The sequence below is a fragment of the Penicillium riverlandense genome (genome assembly GCF_028828495.1).
Source record: "Penicillium riverlandense strain IBT 135883 chromosome Unknown utg000003l_segment0_segment0, whole genome shotgun sequence".
Classification (NCBI taxonomy): Eukaryota; Fungi; Ascomycota; class Eurotiomycetes; order Eurotiales; family Aspergillaceae; genus Penicillium; species Penicillium riverlandense.
This window is the reverse complement of record NW_026643196.1, coordinates 2,577,329-2,599,726: the sequence shown is the minus strand read 5'-3', so window position 1 is coordinate 2,599,726 and position 22,398 is coordinate 2,577,329. Positions and strand designations below refer to the sequence as shown.

General features: G+C 51.7%; 8 protein-coding genes across 8 annotated transcripts; 3 read left to right on the top strand and 5 right to left on the bottom strand.

Annotated features, from left to right (window-relative positions):
• Window positions 1-563: 563 nt before the first annotated feature.
• Window positions 564-2,995, bottom strand: N7474_004717 (SDA1 family protein; the record flags this gene model as incomplete). The annotated part of the gene is made up of 4 exons (XM_057196132.1): window positions 564-2,430; window positions 2,486-2,773; window positions 2,829-2,864; window positions 2,949-2,995. The coding sequence occupies 4 exons, from the start codon at window positions 2,993-2,995 to the stop codon at window positions 564-566; spliced, it is 2,238 nt and encodes a 745-aa protein (XP_057053528.1).
• A 417-nt stretch (window positions 2,996-3,412) lies between these two features.
• On the bottom strand, window positions 3,413-4,289 carry N7474_004716 (40S ribosomal protein uS7; the record flags this gene model as incomplete). The annotated part of the gene is made up of 4 exons (XM_057196131.1): window positions 3,413-3,730; window positions 3,787-3,867; window positions 3,927-4,029; window positions 4,156-4,289. The coding sequence occupies 4 exons, from the start codon at window positions 4,287-4,289 to the stop codon at window positions 3,413-3,415; spliced, it is 636 nt and encodes a 211-aa protein (XP_057053527.1).
• Window positions 4,290-4,890: 601 nt separating this feature from the next.
• N7474_004715 (putative AMP binding domain protein) lies at window positions 4,891-10,828 on the top strand (the record flags this gene model as incomplete). Its single annotated transcript, XM_057196130.1, has 5 exons — window positions 4,891-4,950; window positions 5,014-5,036; window positions 5,165-8,937; window positions 8,991-9,200; window positions 9,255-10,828. The coding sequence occupies 5 exons, from the start codon at window positions 4,891-4,893 to the stop codon at window positions 10,826-10,828; spliced, it is 5,640 nt and encodes a 1,879-aa protein (XP_057053526.1).
• Window positions 10,829-11,556: 728 nt separating this feature from the next.
• N7474_004714 (uncharacterized protein) lies at window positions 11,557-12,601 on the bottom strand (the record flags this gene model as incomplete). The annotated part of the gene is made up of 3 exons (XM_057196129.1): window positions 11,557-11,751; window positions 11,803-12,052; window positions 12,105-12,601. The coding sequence occupies 3 exons, from the start codon at window positions 12,599-12,601 to the stop codon at window positions 11,557-11,559; spliced, it is 942 nt and encodes a 313-aa protein (XP_057053525.1).
• Window positions 12,602-12,992: 391 nt separating this feature from the next.
• Window positions 12,993-14,172, top strand: N7474_004713 (uncharacterized protein; the record flags this gene model as incomplete). Its single annotated transcript, XM_057196128.1, has 3 exons — window positions 12,993-13,327; window positions 13,393-13,875; window positions 13,935-14,172. The coding sequence occupies 3 exons, from the start codon at window positions 12,993-12,995 to the stop codon at window positions 14,170-14,172; spliced, it is 1,056 nt and encodes a 351-aa protein (XP_057053524.1).
• Window positions 14,173-15,624: 1,452 nt separating this feature from the next.
• Window positions 15,625-17,573, top strand: N7474_004712 (sulfatase family protein; the record flags this gene model as incomplete). Its single annotated transcript, XM_057196127.1, has 6 exons — window positions 15,625-15,762; window positions 15,816-16,217; window positions 16,262-16,658; window positions 16,714-16,931; window positions 16,988-17,149; window positions 17,202-17,573. The coding sequence occupies 6 exons, from the start codon at window positions 15,625-15,627 to the stop codon at window positions 17,571-17,573; spliced, it is 1,689 nt and encodes a 562-aa protein (XP_057053523.1).
• Window positions 17,574-17,744: 171 nt separating this feature from the next.
• On the bottom strand, window positions 17,745-19,586 carry N7474_004711 (uncharacterized protein; the record flags this gene model as incomplete). Its single annotated transcript, XM_057196126.1, has 3 exons — window positions 17,745-17,990; window positions 18,125-18,876; window positions 18,929-19,586. 3 exons carry the CDS (start codon window positions 19,584-19,586, stop codon window positions 17,745-17,747), a joined length of 1,656 nt encoding a protein of 551 aa, XP_057053522.1.
• A 393-nt stretch (window positions 19,587-19,979) lies between these two features.
• N7474_004710 (2-isopropylmalate synthase) lies at window positions 19,980-22,190 on the bottom strand (the record flags this gene model as incomplete). Its single annotated transcript, XM_057196125.1, has 6 exons — window positions 19,980-20,162; window positions 20,218-20,951; window positions 21,030-21,184; window positions 21,235-21,923; window positions 21,985-22,129; window positions 22,183-22,190. 6 exons carry the CDS (start codon window positions 22,188-22,190, stop codon window positions 19,980-19,982), a joined length of 1,914 nt encoding a protein of 637 aa, XP_057053521.1.
• Window positions 22,191-22,398: the final 208 nt, after the last annotated feature.

Genomic DNA, 22,398 nt, shown 5'->3' with positions numbered 1-22,398 from the left:
AGGCATTGCACTTACCCAGATGAGGTTTCCCGCAACCGCGGCACCGAGGACGGCATGCCCCCTCGTGTGCCTTTGAATTGCATCGAGTGCATTTGCTGTTGGAGGTGGTTGAAATCCGATATTCCGTAATTTCAAAGTTAGCTCTAATATAACTGTCCGATGGATATAGCCACTGACATTTTTGTTTCCGTTTGGAGCGAACGAGTTGCAGGATAACAACAGCGAGGATGAAGAAGACCCCGGCGAAGAGCTGAGAGCAAGTTGCAAGATAACAACAGCAAGGATAAAGAAGATCCTGCCGAAGAGGTGAGAGCAAGTTGCCAGGTAACAACAGCAAGGATGAGAAGAGCAGGGAGGATGAAGCGGCGAGGATGAAGAAGACGAGAAGATGGATGATGAGCGTGTGAGAGAGAGAGGAAGAGGGAAGGAGAACAGGAACAAGAAGAGGAAGGTAAACAGAGATGGGAGGACGAGAAGGAAAGTGCATGTTGTTGTTGTTGTTGAGGCAGGCGCGACTTATGAATTCTATGGCGAAGTATATTTTGAAGCTATCTACAAAACCATTACATACCCGCGTTACCTCTCTTCCCTCCACGCTTCTGTCGATCATGATGCGCCTTCAAGACCGCACGTGTCTCAATAAGACTGCGCTTGTTCTTACTCTTCGCCTTGCCAAGCGTCATAAGGAAGTTCTTCTTCCGTGCCTTCTCCCTGTTGGTCGTACTCTTGCCCTGCTGCTGCTTGCGCTCCTTGCGCCTAGCCTCCTTACTCTTATGCTCCGTCTTGCCTTCCCTGGCGTGAGCGATGCGCTCCTCGCGAGTGGCCTTGCCGGCGGAGAGAGCTGCCAGACCCTCGATTTCTTCGGCTGTCAGCGGGTCGTCGGCATGCCGGGTCGAGGTCTGTCCTGGGCGACGGGACTTGGCGCCTGGCATGAGGGAATCGACGGACGCTTGGGCCCGGAGCTCGGCTAGTTTGGCGAGATCGGCTGGTGTGAGGATCCGGGTGGTTGCGAGAGTGCTGAGCTTCTGCTGCTCTTGTTCGGCATCTGGCTTCTTCTCAGTCTCATCACCATCTTGCTTGGCCTTTTTGGAGGGACGCGCTTTGTCGTTGTCGTCGTCGGAATCGCTGAGATCAATTTCAACGTCACTCTGCACGTTGATCCAGTCACCCGAGTCATCGCTGTCCTCGTCGTCTTCGACATTCCAGGCAGCCCAATTGTCTTCTTCATTTTCCTCTTCATCATCTTCGGCATCGGATGGGAGGCCCTTCTCCAGGTTCTTCTTGCGCCGCTCCTCCTCTCTCCATTTCTCCAAGAGTTCAAGACCCTCGATTCCTCCCAGTTCCTGCTGACCAAAGCGTTTTTCTTCCTTGTCACCGGACCGAAGGCTTATGGAAGCGTCCTTGCCACGGTCACGACGCTTGAGCATCTGCGCCCCGACATCTCGATACAGGCTGAGCAGTCCCTTGGCAGCCATCATGACGCCCTTGTCCTTGCTCTTCTTGTACATGACAAGATCCTGCAACAAGGCCTCATTCATCGCCAGCGGTTGGCGAGCACAAACCTCTCGGATAGCATTCATACCGGCGGTAGCAACCTCCGCGGCCGATGCTTCAGAGACAAATTCGTTCGCAATCTTTTGGATCAAAGGCTCGAGAACATCTGGGGGCACAAGCTCATGCGAAGCCTGCGCCAGTGATGCCAGAAAAGAAGTGACGGAAGGTTGACGGGGCGTCAGGTATTTTTGAAAGTAGGAGTAAAGAGGCATGATGTGGAGTTGATGAAGACCAACCAGACGGCTGACCAGTTGCAGCACAAAAAGCTTCTGCTCCAGGTTCAGTTTGGCCTTGGTGTTTTGAAGGTGCTTTGAGAACAGAGATTCCGCGAAACCCTGGGGATCATGGAGCAGATGAAGCGCGGAGAAATTGAGTGGGTGCGGCTGGTTCTTCTTGCGCTCCTGCTTCTTGACCGTTGCAATCGCCTTCTGGGCAGCGCGAGCTTTCTTCTTTGTCTTCTTGTTGATTCCCAGTTGGTGTCTGACACGGCCAACGTCGATGGCATCATCATCGCTGCTCTCGTCTTCCATTTCTTCTCGCTCCTTGTCGCCGCCGAGGAAGAAGCGGACGCCACCAATTATGACCTTCTCGTGCTCGGACAAGCTCGCCTCCTTCATGATTTCGACGGCTTTGGCGTCTGTCCAGATTTGACGCTTCCACAACTCGCGAGTCAACTTGATTGCCCAAACACCCTTGGATGATGTACGGTCCGATGTGACCAGATTGAACAGCACAGTCTGCATAGTCCGGTTGAGCTTGTGGTTGATAGTCTTCGAGTTGGCGGAGCGGAGTTCGGAAAGGATTTTCTGGAACAGTAGTGCCCGTAGAGTCTTGCTCGGTGTCGAGATGAGAATCGGGAACAGAGTGTGAAGTAGTCTGTAGAAACTTCAGTTAGCGTCGTGATTCAAATATTTGATCCATGAGTTTATACCTTGCCGAGTCTATGAGTTCTTTCTTCCTTAGAAGCATCAGACTACCCACGATCTTCTCGCGCAGCTCGGGCTCCAACACCAGATGGTGTTGCATCAGCATGTCAATCAACTGCTGCGGAAAATCCTTTAAGATTTCCGGGTAGCAGTCGGCGACATGAGAGATGAAGTCAATGAGATCGCGAAGCGAAATCATGCCAGTATCAGTGGCCGCAGAGGGCGCCGCCATGAAAATTTCTCGGTGGGATTCATATTGGTAGTGCTGGGCGCGGAAATCTTCAATGTAGGATCTAGAAGAACAGACCGGTCAGCTCTAAATCTAGGAGTTCGAATCATTTGACTTACTTGGGGTCTCTCCTTATTTTGTGTTGTAGATTGGGCCTGCGAAGCGCAAGGTTGAGGTCAGTGTCGTGAACCGAAGTTTCTGAGCGGCGGCCGCGACCACGCCGCAGAAAGCGCACTTACAGGTCTGCTTCGACCTTTTCCAAGGCCCCGATCTTTCTCTTCACCATTTTTTTCTGTTCAGCGCCCGAGTGCGACGCAGCAATTCAGCGGGAAAGAGGTGAGTGGAGGAGGTTGGGGGAGAATCGGGCGAAACTTTTTTCTTCGCCTATCGATAAGCGGCCCAGTCTTCAGTTTGACCCAACTCGCTTTTTTCATTTTTATACTTGTTTACGGACTGCCTTCTCTGTAACTACTGGGTGGATAGGATTAATTGAAAAGAAATTTTCATTTTAGGAATGAGGCCTAATGGCCCTAGGCCTTCAGGATGGCACCGCAACTACAGTGGAACGAAAGCCGTCCTCATGCTCTAGTGGGATCGTGCTCCCTCCAGCGCGGTAACGTGCCACTGAATCCTAGCATAACCCCCGTCCACTCCGGATACATAAACAGAGCACCAAACGGAGAACAAACCCAACACAATCCCTTTACCTGTTGCTCTTGGCAACACGCTCCAGCTCGTCCTTCTTCTTGATGGCGTAAGAGTTGGAGCTGCCCTTGGCGGCGTTGATCAGCTCCTCAGCAAGGCACTCAGCGATGCTCTTGATGTTGCGGAAGGAGGCCTCGCGGGCACCGATGGTCAGGAGGGCGATGGACTGGTTGACGCGGCGCAGTGGGGACACATCGACGGCCTGGCGACGGACGGTACCGGCGGAACCGATACGGGTGCTGTCCTCACGGGGACCGCAGTTGACGATGGCGTCAACGGCGACCTGGAGGGGGTTCTGGTCGGTCATGATGTGGATCTGCGGGACACAATTAGCAACAAATTTCTCATCCACCCAAGTGTTTTTGCACATACGATCTCGAAAGCGTGAGCCACAATGCGGGTAGCCATGAGCTTCTTTCCGTTGTTGCGGCCGTTCATCATCATCGAGTTGGTCTGCAATCACTGAGTTAGCCGCAACACTTTGGTAGACCTGAAAATGGAGGGAAACCGACAAGGCGCTCGATGATGGGGCAGCTGCCCTTGCGGAAACGCTTGGCGGCATAGCGACCGGCGGAGTGGGAGAGGTAGACGGGCTGGCGAATGTTCACGTAGTCACTGAAGAACGGGAGTCAGTAAGTCTTGAATTTTTTTTCTTCTTGCGTTTCCCATCCAATGCCTCAAATCAAGCGAAACAAGATGCCCAATCGTACACAGGGAACGAAGAGCCAGAGAAGAACTCACGTCAACGAAATGTCGCGGACCTCGACGTCCTCGTAGCTCCACTTGTTGAACAGCTTGACCTGACCCTGCTCGGCCAGAACCTCCTTGGGCAGGACCGGGTAGGTCGCAACCTCGACATCCCCGTTGTCAGACATGTTGACTGTGGTCGAGGGAGGGATTGGTGGGAAAGGTGGTCGACCGGGTGTTGTTGGATGGGATGAACGCTCAATTCTCGGCGGGTCGAAAATAGCGGTGCGGCAGACTCGCTAAAGATTTGTGGGATCACGTGGTTGCTGACTATATGGGTGCCTGAGGAATCACTTTTTTCGATGGATGGACCGAGTAACTGGTTCTAGTACGGTAGTCAGCAGGATTATTTGCCATTCTCTGTTGAACACCAAACTGTTCAAACCCAGTCAATCCATAGCACCTAGTAGGTATCGGCGTAGATGTGTAAAGAATCACTTCCTATAGATAGTTGCCGAGTCCAATGTCTCACCTGCGCCTTCGGCTGGCTTGACCGCCCGGGCAGGTGACGTTCAACGCGAATGAAGCTTGACAGCGAGCCAAAGTCGATCGAACATCTCCCGCTGTGCTCGATTATTATTTTCCCAGAAGATCGCAATTCACCAGCCATTCCTCCCCGTCTGACCTCTGGAACGACGCGGACTGCGATGAGGCGTCCTTGATTACGCCCTATTCCTCCACCCCCCGCCGCACTCCGTTCACTTCCCCGAATCGAGGCCCACCGTCCTGATGGCCGAAGAGAGCCCCGAGCTTCAGGCCGCACTGCGCGACCTGGATCGGGAATTGGAGGTAGGCATTGTCCTCACTGCTACTCACTGTGAAGATGCGCTGACATGCTGGGTTCCATGACAGGAGGGCGATATCACCGAGAAAGGGTAAGCAGTTTCCCGCCAGACCGAGGTTTTCGGCCACCCCACGGCGCAATCCAATTGTTGGGTGGACGGAGAAATCGCCGTGATTATCATTCTGTCAACGAGCTCAACCGGACTGACCAAAAACAAAGATACCAAAAGCGACGTTCGATGCTTCTGGCGCAATTCCTCGGCCCAAACAAACCCCTCGAGATCGTCAATCACTCGAATTCCGACTATGAAGCCACCTCACATCCTTCAAACATGGCTCCGCCTGCTATTCTGAGTGTTGGTCCGGCAACGGGCCAGTCCCGTCAGCCAAGTCTCGCATCTCCGACGTATGCCGGCAGTTTCGATGGCAGACAGAGTGGCGGAGGACTCGGATACGACCACCGTGGTAGTATGGACATGCGGAACCCGTCGCCAACACCGGCTGCGCCCTACGATAGAAGTAGCGGCGGGGTTGGTCGGATGCCGTCGTCCTCATCGTACGATTCACTTTTCTTGCCCAAGCCAGCACCTCCGGGATCACAAGGCCAGGATGGTTCGCGGACGGCAACACTGCTGAGCCAGAACTATGCGTTCAACCCGAATGCCCATCCCGAGTACGTGGACGATACCGTGGCATACGATCCTGCGGCGGGCGGAGCCACGCGACAGTCAACGATGCTGGACTCACAACAGGGATTCTTCTCTGATTTTGCCGGTCAGCAGCATGAGGACTACCGGGAGAGCTATGGCGGTGGGTTCCACCGGTATTCTCAGTCGGGAGAAGCTTTTTCGCCCACAGCGAATATGGCACCGCCTTTGATGCCCGCCTCGGACCTTCAATATGCGCCGACCCTCCAACACTTGCATCCTCTGGAGCCTCGAGATATCCCCTTTTCGGTCAATGACCCGCATGATAAGAGCACTCCGATGTCCAAGTTTGATAATCTTCCGACAGTGCTGCGGCATCGCGCTCGAGCGCATGGGAAGCAGCCAGCGTATTGGGTATTGGACCAGAAAGGAAAAGAGATTGCGTCCATTACATGGGAAAAGTTGGCAAGCCGTGCCGAGAAAGTTGCTCAAGTGATTCGCGATAAGAGCAACCTGTATCGCGGAGATCGTGTGGCCCTGATCTACCGCGATGCCGAGGTTATCGAGTTTGCAGTCGCTCTTTTAGGCTGTTTCATTGCTGGTGTTGTTGCGGTTCCAATCAACAAGTTGGATGATTATCAGAGCTTGAACCTGGTGCTCACATCCACTCAAGCCCATTTGGCCTTGACGACTGAAAACAACCTGAAAAACTTCCAACGCGACATCACTGCACAGAAGCTGAATTGGCCCCGCGGAGTGGAATGGTGGAAGACGAACGAATTCGGCAGTTTCCACCCGAAGAAGAAGGATGACACGCCCCCATTGGTCGTTCCAGACCTTGCGTATATCGAGTTTGCACGAGCCCCGACAGGTGACACGCGTGGTGTGGTGATGAGCCATCGGACCATCATGCACCAGATGTCCTGCCTGAGTGCTATCGTGACCGCTGCACCCACTGATTCGAGTGCCAGACAATACGCCAAGGGAGAGACTATCGTTACTTACCTGGACCCGCGACAGGGCATTGGCATGATCCTGGCCGTGCTTTTCAACGTCTATGGTGGCCATACAACCGTTTGGCTTGAAGATCGAGTAGTGGAGACGGCTGGTCTCTATGCTCACGTTGTCACCAAGTACAAGGCAACAATCATGGCTGCCGACTACTCTGGCTTGAAGATTGCGGCGTACAACTACCAGCAGGACCCCATGGCCACTCGACATTACAAGAAGAATTCGGAGCCTAATTTCAGTAGTGTCAAAATGTGTCTGATTGATACGCTCACTTTGGACTCTGAGTTCCACGAGATCTTGGCAGACCGATGGCTGCGGCCCATGCGGAACCCGCGCGCTCGAGAGATTGTGACGCCAATGCTGTGCTTGCCCGAACATGGCGGTATGGTGATTAGCATGCGCGATTGGCTTGGCGGCGAAGAGCGCATGGGATGCCTCTTGACCCATGAGATGGACCCGGCGGTTCACTCTGACTCCAAGAAAGAAGACACGAAACTCGAAAAGTCCGAGACCAATACTGGCTTCGGCAGCAGTCTTCTCGGCGGTGGGTCTCGCGGGTCCCGAATCTCACAACCCAAGGAGACTTCGAAGAACGAACTGGGAGAGGTTCTCTTGGATAAGGAGGCTCTGAAAAGCAATGAGATCGTCGTCCTCGCTATGGGCGAAAATGCTCGCAAATTTGCTGCTAGTATGCCTCATGCTGTGCGCGTCGGTTCTTTCGGTTATCCCATCCCTGACGCTACTCTGGCCATTGTCGATCCTGAAACCAATCTTCTGTGCACGCCCAATGTCATTGGAGAGATCTGGGTCGATTCGCCTTCCCTGTCTGGCGGTTTTTGGGCATTGCCAAAGCATACCGAAGCCATTTTCCACGCCCGTCCTTACAAGTTCGAGGAGAACAATCCCACTCCGGTGCTTGTGGAGCCTGAATTTCTGCGCACCGGTCTGCTGGGATGCGTTATCGAGGGCAAAGTCTTCGTGCTGGGTCTCTACGAAGACCGACTCCGTCAGAAGGTCGAGTGGGTTGAACATGGGCAGGAGATCGCAGAGCACCGCTATTTCTTCGTTCAGCATCTAGTTGTCAGTCTGTTGAAGAAAGTACCGAAGATTCACGACTGTACAGCTTTTGATGTGTTTGTGAATGACGAGCATCTTCCAGTCATCGTGTTAGAGTCTTATGCTGCTTCAACGGCACCTACAACCTCTGGGGGACCTCCCCGCCAGCTTGACTCCGTTCTCTTAGAGTCCCTGGCAGAGAGGTGTATGGAGGTTGTGTATCAGGAACATCATCTTCGCGTTTATTGCGTGCTCCTTACGGCCCCGAACTCGCTGCCGCGCGTCACCAAGAACGGTCGACAGGAGATCGGCAACATGCTTTGTCGCAAGGAATTCGATGCTGGTACGCTGCAGGCTGTGCATGTCAAATTCGGAGTCGAGCGAGCGGTGATGAACCTACCTGTTGGTGTCGACCCGGTCGGCGGTATTTGGTCCCCCCTTGCTGTCGAGTCGAGGCAAGAGCTGCTCGCCTATCAAGAGAAACAGTACTCGGGCGTCGACTACCGCGATGTTATCATGGACGACCGCACCTCCACACCTCTGAACAACTTCAAGACAATTGTCGACCTTCTCCAGTGGCGGGTCTCGCGCCAAGCTGAAGAACTGGCTTACTGCTCTATCGACGGCCGTGGTAAGGAGGGCAAGGGTCTCACCTGGAAGAAGTTTGACTTGAAGGTCTCTGCAGTGGCAACATACCTGAAGAACAAAGTCAAGGTCCGCCCCGGAGATCATCTGGTGTTGATGTATACCCATTCCGAGGAGTATATCTATGCCATTCATGCTTGTTTCTGTTTGGGTGTTGTTGCCATTCCAATGGCGCCCATTGACCAAAACCGCCTCTCAGAAGACGCGCCTGCGTTCCTGCACGTCATCAGCGATTTCAACGTCAAGGCAATCATTGTCAATGCCGAGGTCGATCATGTCATGAGGCTGAAGCTCGTCTCCCAGCATGTCAAGCAGTCCGCACAGGTTCTCCGCATCGGTGTGCCTGCTATATACAACACGAACAAGCCCTCCAAGCAGTCTCATGGATGCCGCGAGCTCGGATATACCATGAAAGACGCCTGGCTGCAAGGTGGCCAGCCTGCCCTGGTCTGGACGTACTGGACACCCGATCAGCGAAGGATTTCTGTGGCTATTGGCCATGATACCATTATGGGTATGTGCAAGGTGCAGAAGGAAACGTGCCAAATGACAAGCTCGAGGCCGGTGCTCGGTAGTGTGCGTAGTACACTGGGTCTCGGATTCCTGCACACCTGTTTGATGGGTATCTACGTTGGTAAGTTTTTGACCTGACCTTCGAACATTTCCTCGGGTTAATGAGAACTCTAGGCGCGCCTACCTACCTCGTGTCTCCGGTCGACTTTGCTCAGAACCCGATGACTCTCTTCGTGACTCTCTCACGGTACAAGATCAAGGACACCTACGCCACTAGCCAGATGTTGGATTATGCCATGAATGTTATGGGTGCAAAGGGCTTTCAGCTTCAAGAGCTGAAGAACCTGATGATATCCGCGGAAGGACGGCCGAGAGTCGATATATGTATGCACTCTCTGCCCTGAAAATCGTACAAACTTACTAATGTCTTGCACACAGACCAAAAAGTGCGCCTGCACTTTGCTTCCGCTGCCCTGGACCGCACCTCGATTAATATCGTGTACTCACACGTCCTCAATCCCATGATCGTCACCAGGTCATATATGTGCATAGAGCCGATTGAGCTGTGGCTGGATCTCCGAAGTCTCCGTCGAGGTCTAATTTACCCTGTGGACCCAGACGCAGACCCCACCGCCCTACTACTCCAAGACTCAGGAATGGTGCCGGTCAACACGCAGATTGCCATCGTCAATCCAGAAACCTGCACGCTGGCCCATGTAGGAGAGTACGGCGAGATATGGGTGCAGTCAGACGCTTGTGCTAAGGGCTTCTACAAATCCAAGCAGGAATTTGACAATGAACGCATGGATGGTCGGGTCGCTGATGGTGACCCGAACGTGCCCTACATTCGCACCGGTGATCTAGGGTTCCTTCACACTGTCACTCGGCCAATCGGCGCCGGTGGGCAACCTGTCGAAATGCAAGTTCTCTTTGTCCTGGGAGGTATTGGCGAGACTTTCGAGGTCAACGGGCTTAGCCATTTCCCGATGGATATTGAAAGCTCAATTGAAAGGTGCCACCGGAACATTCTGCCTGGTGGATGTGCGATTTTCCAAGCAGGCGGTATGATCGTGGTCGTGGTCGAAGTCACCCGAAAAGCGTATCTGGCATCTCTTGTCCCAGTCATTGTCGATGCCATTCTCAACGAGCACCAAGTTGTCGTGGACATTGTCGCGTTCGTCTCTCATGGTGACTTCCCCCGCTCACGCCTCGGCGAAAAACAGCGTGGCAAGGTTCTAGCATCATGGGTAACCCGCAAGCTGCGGACAATCGCTCAATTCAGTATCCGTGACTCAGACGGTGCGGATGGTCCATTTGCGGACCTGCCCCAGCATCGCGTCAGTCGAGGTTCCAAGCCCGGGAGCACCATGGGTAGCAGTCTGCGCAAGTCGACACTGGCCAACCTCGAGAGTGAAGTTCCGCGATCTCCGGCTCCAGTGCATGAAGACTCAATGCAGCAGGCTCAAATCAACTCCTACCAGGATATGTCTTCCTCTGGCCTGCCACAGGAGCTTGATGCTGATAGCTCTTTCGCTGGGACGCCTGTCCGTGAGCCGAGTCCCGGTCTCCCTCACATTGCAGAGCCCCAGTCAGCCACGCTCGTGACAGAGGACGCCGATGACCACAATGTGGGATATGCGAATCCTGTCTCTGGGACCGGAACTGCCAATAACCGTGATTTCCGATTCAGTTTTGACATGGTCAACACGCCCATTGAGCCCCAGCAGTACGAATCAACCGTCCCTGCGGCCGAGTCCCCCTCGACAGGACGAGACGCCCTGCCCAGCCAGACGCGATTCAGCAGCGTCCCCGCAGGCGCAGAGCCAGGACAGGAAGAAAAAATTCGTCCCGGCACCCAGGAGAGCGGAACAATGGACGACTGGCCACAAGAAGCCTTAATGTACCAGTCCACTCTGGGCGGGGACGACGGATCAGACTTCGTTCAGCGCTCACCAAACAACATGAGTGCCGCAGTGCGGAAGCGCTACGACGGAAGTGAATATGGTCCCTGAAAAACACCACTTTGTATATGGTCCCCCACCTCCAACCAACCCTTTGGTGTTTAGATTCCACCTTCTCACTACATGAGGTTTCAAATTTGTGTTTTGATGCTTGTCTCGTTTTTAGCATGGCCCTTGTGCGTTTTCTTTCGCCTTTCCCCTACACACGACCCACACTCCCCCCTAATCCGCTACAATGTCTTGTTCATTTCCCCTCGAATACCTCCTTAGCTTTGAATTTTTGTCTGTCTTCCCTCCCTGCTTTATGCGGGACAATCTACATATTCTGTTGTGTCTGTACATACCTGCCGGAATATTAACTTGTGCTTGGTATCTTTTCCTATCTGCTGTACGACTATCCAATAGGGAAAATTGTAACTGCATCAGTAGTAGCACTCTTCGTCATAATGCTGGCCCCCGATGTTTGAATGTATATGCGACTTTGTCCGAGACCCAACATTCCAAGTGGGTCATACAAATGAAGAGATTCATCGGATATGGTAAGATTGATAGCAGTGAGGTAGATTACAAGCGTCGCGTTAAATATTTGTATTCTATATCCTCATCAACATTAGGAGCGTTGGTCTCTTTGCACGCTGGATGGATTGATTTATCAGTTTCTTCTCTTTTGGCCAAGCTTATTTTTAGCTGTCAGGAAAAAAGCGTTGCAATAGCTAACCTACCTCGTTGTCTCGAGCTAAAACTAACCACGTAGCTCACACGATAGATATTGAAACATATCATCTAATACACAGAGTCTCCTTCTGTAGTCCAATAGGGATGCTCAGATTGTAGCGAACAAACAACTCCACAGGTGCGGTATCCTCATCCTCGAAGCTCCAAAGGGGCGAGTATTGAATCGTCATTCGTTCACCATCATGATGGGCTTGAATGATTCGCCCATGCTTCCGGCCCATGTACGATAAAACTAACGCCTATAGAAATAATCAGTGGAAAGAGGTCTGTATGAAGTTGAGAAAACTCACCGGCTGAATTAGATGTCGTTGATATGGGTTGACTGCTGTTCGTACCCGCATCACTCTTATGATGGCTTTCATCTCGCAGCGAGTGAGGCTCTGAGGATAATTGTTGGCCCGGACGTCAGCGATGATTGTAAAGAGAGCATGAGGCATAGCGTGCTTCTTTGCCTTATCCTCGTATTCGCGGGGGATGCGCCACGCTTGAGCACATAGCCCATCCTCAAACGTCCGTTGATCCCTTCGTCGATATGTATTCCTGTCTCTAATTAGGGCTCAGGGAATATAATCGTAAACAATACGAGGCATACCTCCATTTCGGCCCGTTCAAAGTCTCGAACTGCCTCAAAGACGGATACCCATCCCCAGGCAAACCATCTCGACAGACATTTAGTTGACTGCATATATGATCGTGGGTTTCCCGAGCACGCCGCCACCAATCCTCCGGAGTATATAGTTCCTGAACATTCTGGAATACCTGTGCTGCGCGTTTTTCAAGTTCTTTCTCATGCGGAAAAGTCTCCCTCGTCCGCCTCAAAGTACCTTCCCAGTCTAAGGGGAGATCTAATTCCGCGAGTCTTTCAGAGTCAGAACAGATTGGATAGTCGCGCAGCAGTTGAGGTCGTAGGGGTTGAAAAAAGCATGGGTCTAGCTGAAGGGAGCCGTCATCACTCGTGTCAACCTGTAGAGCATGGATTCCAAGCCGCTGAAGGTCGCTGGGTGAAAGGAACTCGCTAGGCCAACTTTCAATCTCCTGATGTAGACGTTTGATATCATCGTGGCGCTTAGCCTCTGTTTCGGCGTTCATTTTGTGCGATTGAAATGGCTAGGAGTGGTGGTGCCTAGAACCTAGGTAAACGAGTCATGCTGATGCAGGTCATGTGAGACCAATGACGTCCGCTTTATACTACTGATTGGACCAATGAGAAATCCAATTGAGCAACTGGCCATTCTGTACCTGAATAGACCGTTGCCAGCGAGTTTTAACGCCTGAGAACTTATTTCGCTCCTTCTATATTGTGGCCCTTGTAAATGCGTGAATGCGCTTGGTGGCGATGTCTGCAGGCTTCAATTTTGAAAGGGTACAAGCTGCTCTTCCAGCGGGAAGGAGCAACCAGACGAAATGGATTGTTACCAGGATCATTCGAGGCCGTTACTTGACCTTTCACAATCCACCTTGTACTCCAAATTTGACCAAAATGGCCAATACTAATGACAGTTCGCTTTTGCCGCCCATTGAAAGTCCTTGGAAGGCTAGAATCCAGAGCAACAAGCTGATCAACCCTACCATCCACACCCTAAGTCCGATGAAATCGGGCTCCAAGCTTGGGGAAGAACAGTTCCTGCAACTGCGTGTTCTGTGGCCTCCCCTTATCGTCATTGACGATTTCGAAGTAGGCCCCAAGAGGTTCAAAGTAAAGGCTGATGATGTGATGAAAGAGCTCGTTCCGTTCGCTGCATACTTGAAACACATCCAGGGGAACAAGACGCACATCCAGCCCTACAAAAAGGGACGATGGGCAGACAACAGGGGGTTTTCCAGCTTGTTCGAAAGTACCAACTGGAGATTTCGAAGACTGACGATAATCTGTCAGACAGGGTCGAATTCCGAGACGTCCGACCTCAACGCAACATCGCGCGCCCCGACTACGCCGAGAGCGATTCACTGAGTCGCGAATCGAGTGGACCGCAAGATATCCAGATGCGCGACAGCGTGTCAAACACATCTGCGGCTGCAGAAATGCGAGACGTTCGTTGGACTCCCACCCGAGACGAGCAAATCGTGAACACCGCCCTTCTCGAGTATCTGAACGCACTTACGGTTAACATCCCGGAGGTGCAATGCGACTGGAGTTCTGCGAGACTTGCGTTCAAGGCCGAGTTTGGGCAGGCCCACATGGAAGCACGCACTGACGGCTTTCTCAAGGGCGAGGGCATGGAGGAAGCATTTGCCATTCTCGAAGTCAAACCTCGAGTTCGGGATCGGGAGGGGGACCCCGCCATCCAGTACCAGGAGTCGGCGCAAATGGTTGGATGGATCCTGCACGATGAGAAGAACACCCGGAAAGTCGCACTTCCCAAGTAAGTTGAGCTATCATGCACAGACAGAATCTGAAACGTACTAACCCTATTTTCCTTAGGCGGCTCATAATCTCGCAAGATCGAAATGAGATCTACATCACCGAGGCATCATACAAGGATGAATACGTCCAGCATTTGAAGGACAAGGATGCCGAACCAGCTGGATTCCTGACTATGCAGGAATATGGTCCGTGGAATATTGATGATCACAAGCACATGCGGCATTTGGCAAAAATCGTTGTCCGTTTTTGTATCGAAGTCTCCGACCTGATCAAGGAGGCCACGTCGTCAAGATGAGAGGTTTATATTTATAGTGCACAATTGATGCATTGGTCCAGTCGCGAATGGGTGACAAATGCCAAGGATTCCAGCCGCGAATGGGCGGCGAATATTGATAGAAAATTGAAGAAAAGTTCTCCTGTGGCACTCTTAGTCTATAATCAATTGTAAGCATCCCGCTTTTGATGAAAGGTTGGAAACCCATTAATAAAATTAATTAAGCAACAGTAGGACCTGTCCTTCTGGTGACTAGTCAATAAATCTCATTCAAACTGTCCCTAATGAGTGTATGGTGCTGGTTTCCAAGCCCTTCGAGCAGGACGGACCAGCCCTCGCATTAGCCTAAAGATCCAAACAATAACGACTGCAAAAGGGGAGTGAGGATTTTGACGAAGTTCGAGGCACAACACCCTGTGACTCTGAAATGACGTCTGACTGCGAGAAAGAGTGCAGTGTCGCATGCAGTCGTTACTGGTATGTTTCTATGCTGGATAGAGCATGGATGGGTAGGCTAGTTTGAGCTGTAGTGATAAGCGAGAGGGGAAATATTAGGGAGATAGCCCAATAGAAGTAGTTATAGTAATCATGTTTGGTCGCTGAAGGGTCGAAGTAGGACTATGCGGTGACCGGTCAGGTCCACGTGCAGCGGCTAGATCGGGTATCGCCGTCTCGCACCACCCATTTTCATGCCCAAGAAGAATTTAATGAGCTCATACTTTTAGGTAAATAATATTGTTACCACCTATATGGCGCCAAAAAGCCTGAATCGAGTAAAAATATGGCATGGGGGATGATCCTAGTCCTATGCTTCGTATGCACACCTACCTCATTTACCTTCTGATCTCCACTCCGCTAGAGGATAAGCCAACAAATAACATCTCGTGATTCTCGGAATGAGCTTCCTACATACTCCGTACATGCTGCGCTGCATATACTCTCCCACGATGTCGTGATATTAAAGTACACACCACGGTAGCCGAAGGCGTCATGGAGACCCACATTTATACCATGCAGAGTCTGGCAGATTGGCATCATCGCCGTGCAAATCTCGCCATACTCCAACCAACCATATCACGCTGTTTGGTATTGCGTCTTTGCCGATCCCTCACCTTAAGCCATGCAAGTCTCTACGAAGGATATTGAGCCCACCGCGCTCTGGCCAGCTGGTCCATCTTCCAGCTTCCTGGTTTCTCCGAGCTCTACAAGCTTCAGTCTATAGTCGACGATCACTCGGCTTTGCTATACTCTCTACGGCAATCTACCCTGTGATCGCTGCCGATGACCGCTGTGCGAATGCTGTGGAGAAATGATACAAGACTTTTTTTTCCCTTCGTGATGAGGGGGAATTCGTACGAGGGGACCCAGAAGAGGGTATATAGGATGGGCACTCTGGCCTCCATGGAATCTCCAGAGTTGTCGGTCTTCTTCTTTTTTTTATTTTCAAATTAAACTCAAACATTACTCTGAAGAATGAAGCTTCTCCTGGCAACCCAGCTGTTGCTATGCTGGCTAGCTGTCGCCGCCGCGAAGCAGCCCAACATCCTATTCATCTTGACGGACGACCAAGGCAAATTTGTGGGAGGCCTAGAACATATGCCCAAGCTTCAGGTATGTCTTTGTTAGGTGTATTTATTTTTCTATCAATATCTAACATACAACAGGAACTCCTAGTCCAAAAAGGAACTAGCTATCCCAAGCACTTCTGCTCCGTCGCGATCTGCTGTCCATCGCGCGCAAATCTCTGGACTGGACGCATGCCACATAACACTAACGTAACCGATGTCAATCCACCATATGGTGGATACCCCAAAGTGGTGGATGCCGGCTGGAACGACAACTACCTGCCCCTATGGATGCAGGACGCCGGATACAACACGTACTACGTGGGCAAGTTGTGGAATGCACAGACAGAAGAGAACTACAACAAGCCTCATCCCAGAGGATTCAACGGATCCGAATTCCTGCTGGACCCATGGACATATCGCTATTACCTTGCGCGGATGTCGCGCAACGGCGGCCCCCCGAGAAATACGACGGACAATATTCAACCGACGTCATTGCTAGTAAGGCTGAAGGCTTCTTGGATGAAGCACTGCAGCATGACAAGCCGTGGATGCTGACCGTGGCCCCGAATGCACCGCATGCTAATGGCTCAGCCGAAAACGGTGTCCACTGGTTTGGGGAGCCTGAATATGCGCATCGCCATGCGGATCTATTCAAGGATTACAAAATTCCGCGCGACGAAAGCTTCAACAAGCTGATTGATGGCGCGGTCAGTTGGGTTGGCAGTATTCCTGAATTGAACCAGACTGTCGTTGATTACATCGATGAGTTCCAGCGCTGCCGGCTTCGTGCACTGCAGGCCGTTGATGACTTGATTGAGAAACTGGTCACCAAGCTCGAGAAGGCAGGCGAATTGGATAACACCTACATCTTCTATTCGACGGACAATGGGTATCATTTGGGTCAGCATCGTATGCAGCCGGGCAAGAACTGTGGATATGGTGAGCTTACTCAGGATCTTCGGTGTTTAACTATAGTATACTTACGAGTTAGTAGATACTGATATCCACATCCCTCTTATCGTGCGGGGACCTGGCATCCCTGAAAACGAGACCCTTGACGTGGTTACCAGCCACACAGATCTGGCACCGACATTCCTCTCCATTGCTGACTCTACCCAACCTGGGCTGGATGGCAAGAAGATTCCGACGACAGTCGCGAGCAGCCAAGCACAAAACAAGACCGAGCATGTTGCTATTGAGTACTGGGGTCTGGTAAGTGATATTATACGTTCTCATATTTAAATCACATTACTGATTATGAAATAAAGGCTGTACCCGAAGGAGTCTATGGATATGCCAGTGATAGGCTCGGTGATGCTGGCAACGCCTACAAGAACAACACATACAAGGGTATCCGACTGGTCGCAGACGACTACAGTCTCTATTATTCAGTGTGGTGTACAAATGAGAAAGAGTTCTACAACTTGAAGGTGAGAAATACCACAGTCCTAAACCAGGGATAAAATCTGACAACTGCACAAGGACGACCCAGCCCAAACGGTCAACCTGGCCGCTCACCCAGCCAAACACAACAAGTATCGCATTGCCGACCGCGAGTTGCCGCAGATCATGAATCGACTTGACGCACTAATGATGGTGCTCAAGTCGTGTGAAGGGAACTCCTGCCGATATCCATGGCACCAGCTGCATCCTGGCGGGAAAGTCGACACCCTTGCGAAAGCACTCCATTCTTCGTATGATAACTTCTATGAGAAGCAGCCCAAGGTCACGTTCTCCAAATGTGAGATTGGATATATTGTTAAGGAGGAAGGAGCCCAGCGGTTTGATGTGTATGGACACACGGGGAGTGGGAAGAGGGCTTGGGCTTGGGCTGATGCATTCTGGGGATGGTAGCTATTAGTGCTGATCATGACTATATACCTAGCCTAATAATGTCTATATCTACGACGTTTATGAGGAGATAATTGCAATAGATTTGTTAGTTTTATTTTTCTTTGCCACCTTATTGTACATTGTCTCCCACTTCAGTCATCTTCTTCGTCTTCGGGGATACCTTGTGGCCAATCAGGCCTGATGAACTGCTTGATCTCGTCCTCGCGGCCACCAAAAAAATTCATCCAACTGCATGTTGGCGATCGAGAGGTTTGCGTAGACAGTATGTGCATCGCGGCCTGGGATCCGGCCGTAGGCGAATCCTTTAATCGATGGCTCGGGAACATCCTCGAGCAGCTTGAGAGCCTCTTCACTGGCCCATGGCAAGTGATAATAGAGTGTGTCTGCCACAACGACGGTATTGTCAACGAATGATTGCTGGTCAACAAATAGAGCAGGTTTATCGTAGCGGTATAGCCGGTATTCGTTATAACACATTTTCCACAAGCTGTCCCACATATGTGCAGGTGTGTGCCATCCTCGTCGCTTGTCCAAGGGACAAAGCAACATACCTTTTCCCAAGGATGGTCGTCTACATCAAAGCTGTTAAGAGCTTGGATCTCGTCCTGAAGGGCGCGTTGCTTTTGCTTGGTGACTTTGTTTGTGAGGTAGAACAGGGGAGCCCCGTTCATTTTCCGATCAATAGGGAGCCATGGCGGAAGATTGGGATAGAACGGTTGAGCTGGGTCCTGCATGATTTCCATTTTGGATGGGTCAACCCGCCCATTATTTTCCAGTTCCTTTTTGATCTCCTCGTATCCGCATACGTCAGAGTCCAACACCTCCTTGACCACCTGGTCCAAAGATTTTCGCAGGATAATAATTCCTGTGGGAGCTTTCAGTAAAGTCCCGAACTGGGCGCTCGTGACATTGTCGCCCCTGATTGGTTCCAACAAGAAATTCAGAGAACGGGGACCGTATAAATAAGAATCACGGCTTCGACAAGCCTCTCGGATGCGCATTAAATCGCGGCGCGAGGCGATGTGGTCGTGTTCCCACGGAAGCAGTCGGACAGTGGGCGCTTTGATCTCGTCCGAGTCCGAGTTTTGGTCGTTGTCAACACCGTCTTTGTTTTCTTTACGCCGGTTCTCCATCTCTTCTTTCGTCTTTAGGTATTGGTTGCGCAAGCCCTCCTGCAGAACTGAATGCAACTTCTCTCTCTCTTTCACAGTGGAAGGAAATGAGAGAAAAATGTCCTGAGTTAGCTCATCCCTGTCGAATCGTAACCACGGAGGTAGCACAATGGGCTGTTGCATATCTTCTTCTTACATTCATTTAGATTTCAACTCTGCCACAAAGGGGGTGGCATAACGTACGGCGATCGTCTCGTCCCAGAGATGTCAAAATTTCTGGCGTAAACACAGTGCGATCTGGATCATGCAACTCCAACCCGAAAGTATCGTATATATCAGGGCGACCATACAACCTGCCCAAGATGTACTCCTGAGAGATATCAAAGTATTCCAGCGTATCCCACAGGGGCCATTGCCCATCTTCGCCAACTGCATCTCGTTTGGCAATAACGCGGACCTGACCATCTGCTTTGCCTGGTTTAATGGCAACCATAACCACGGAGACTCGTGAACTCTCTCCCTGAGCAGGCATCCCTTCCAGTTGACGTTTCGTCAAGTTGTCCGCCACAACAAGTCGTGAATGCCCCACTTGATAGGCCAGGATTGCAAGACCGTACAGGCTGGCCATACTGTCTCGAAGATCACTTTTAGTAGTTATTGAATGCAGAAGCTCTTCAGAGGCTTTCCATTTTTGGATTTCGCCTTGCTTAGGTGACTTATTGATGTGATTTACTAGGGCTGATTCACCTGCTTCCTCCAGGTCGGTTAAGACAGTCAGCAACAGCAGAGGTCTCTTCGTTGCATCGCGTTGAACAGATTGCAGTCCATAGCTGGACTGTGAATAAGCGAGATACAACGCTTGTTTCATGCTTGAGGTTGCGGTTGGGTTTGGGTTCTCCATTTTTGGTGCTCTGATGAAATTGAAAAAAAAAAGCTGATTATTGGGAAATCAAGCGACCTATTTATGCCTAGCAGTTGGACGTGGGGAAAAAGTTGACACCATCGGGGGCCAAAAGTCGACCTGTTAAGCTACTTTGTCACTGGATTCGCGATATCGTATGCCAAGCCGCATCCACCTAGGCAAGGCTGCAGATCTGATTCCATGTAGAAATCTTTACTCTAAATCCGGCAAATAGGCAGAAAGTCAGATTCGGGCTAGTCCCAAGGTCTGTATTTTGGGGACATCCAAGGAAGAAGACAGTAGATCTAGTCCAAATTCTTTAATTCCAATGATAAATGCATTATTTGGTCACTCCCACCCCGAGTGCTACACACACAAACACTTTTCAGATATTTACTGGGCCTCGGCCTGCTTCGTGAGCTGTTCAATGTCCACCTTGGGGTTCAAGCCACCATTGGAAGCAATGGCCTCGTTGGAGCCGGCCAGCTGCTCCAGAGCCTGCAAGTCCTCGTTGGTAAAGGTGTTGGAGCGTACTGGCCGGAAGGGAGCAGGCGAGCCGGCGCGAGAAGTGAGGAACTGGCTGAGTTAGAAAACAACACTAACCCTCAAAAATAACAGTCTACCAACTTACCGAGCTGGCTGCGCTGAGCAGCGCGATCAGACTGGCTTGCACCACATCCTGGTGGATACCAACACCCCAGACTTGCTGCTTGCTGCCATCAGCTGTGCACTGGATGTATGTGGCTGCCTTGACGTCTCGGCCCAGACCGATGGAGTGCTCCTTGTAGTCGACGACGTCGAGATCGATGCCGAGGGTAGACAGCGCGGCAGCCAGAGAGGAAATGGCACCGGGTCCCACGCCGGTAATGCCGTGTTGCACGTTATCAATCTCGATAATGCCCGTGAAGCGGCGCTTGAGGTTTCGGGTGTTGAGAGCCTTACCGGGCTCCGGCGGAGCAGGCGACTGCGAGCGGTCTGTCGTGATGTTGTAGTCGACCAGGTTGAAACGCGGGTTGGATTTGAGGTGGTAGGCCTGCTCGAAGAGGTTGACGATCTCGTTCGGCTTGAGTTCCCGGCTGACGGCTTCGGTTTCTTTTTGCACGACCTTGCTGAATTCGATCTGGAGCGAGCGGGGAAGATCCAGCTCGAGCTGGCGCAGAATAACCCATGCAGCACCTCCCTTGCCGCTCTGAGAGTTGACGCGGATGACTGCCTCGTATGTCCGTCCGATATCTTGAGGGTCGAGCGGGATATATGGCATCTGCCACAGATCCTTGTCGGTTGCGTTGTTCTTCTCACGCAGCTTGAAGCCCTTAGCCACGGCGTCTTGGTGACTGCCCGAGTATGCCACTTGTGTCAAAATGCCTGTTTATCGTGAGTTATGTGAGTTTCTCGATACTGAAGAAGATTTGGGAGGAAACTGGGGGACTTGGGGGGACCCACCTCCGTATGGAGCTCTTTCGTGGACAGCAAGCTTATTACTCTCCTCCACGACCTTGATGATGGCATTGATGTCGGAGAAGTCTACCTGAGGAGAGACTCCTTGGGTATAGAGATTTAGAGCCAAGGTGACTAGATCGACGTTTCCTGTGCGTTCACTAGATAAACATTTAGCAGTGATTCGTCAAATAGAGGCGCTTTATCATACCCATTACCAAAAAGGGTGCCTTCCACCCGCTGCGCACCGGCCATCTGTGCCAGCTCGGCCGCGGCCACGGCACAACCTCTGTCATTGTGAGGGTGGACAGACACACAGAACTTCTCCCTCTCCGTCATATTTGTGCAGAAGTACTCGATCTGGTCAGCAAAAATATTGGGCGTGGCCATCTCCACGGTGGCGGGGAGATTAAAGATAATCGGGTTCTCCACAGTAGGCTCCCACGCAGCCTTGACAGCCTCACAGACCTCAACGGCAAATTCAGGCTCCGTATCAGAGAAGGTCTCCGGCGAGAACTCAAATTGCCACTCGGTGCCGGCGTTGGACGGGTCATCCTTCGTGATGGACCGCGCGTACTTGGTACAGCGCACCGCCAACTCCAGACTCTGTTTCCGGTCCATGTTGAAAACAATCTGGCGGAAGCACGGACTCGTGGCGAGGTAGATGTGCAGGATAGCCTTCTTGGCGCCCTTCAACGAGTCCACCGTGCGGCGGATCAGTTCCTCACGGCATGGAGAGAGGACCTGCAGCCATACATCGTCGGGGGTGAGACCGGGCTCTTCGACCAGACGGCGCGTGAAGTCAAAGTCCGTTTGGGAGGCGGACGGGAATGACACTTCAATTTCCTTGTAGCCGATTTCGACAAGCATCTTGAAGAAGCGGTATTTTTGGTCGCCGTCCTAGAGACAAGGAGCTGTTAGATTTCTAATGCAGTGTTCTCCCCGAGCAGTCCATTCATACCATTGGGTCCGGCAGACTCTGGTTGCCATCGCGCAGATCAGTTGCCATCCAGCGCGGCGGCTTGTCGATGACCCTGTTCGGCCATTGGCGGTTCGGCAGGTTCAGAGGCTTGAACGGCTTGTACTTAACAGAGGGATCCTTGAGCCTGGCAGGAGTCAGCAGTTGAATCAACCGTATCAATCAATTCGACCGACATACATCGGCATGGCGGCGTGGCGGGGTACCGCGGGGAACGACGTCGATAAGAAACGATAAAGACGAGCAGGGCAGGAAATGGCCAGTCGGGATGATTCGAATGGACCAGGTACAGGATTGAGGCGTTGCTTTATAGCCAAGAAGCTCAGGCCACTGAAGATCTGGGGAATTTCTGTGACTCAAAAAGAAAAATGCCGTCGATGACGCCGAGTTTTTTCG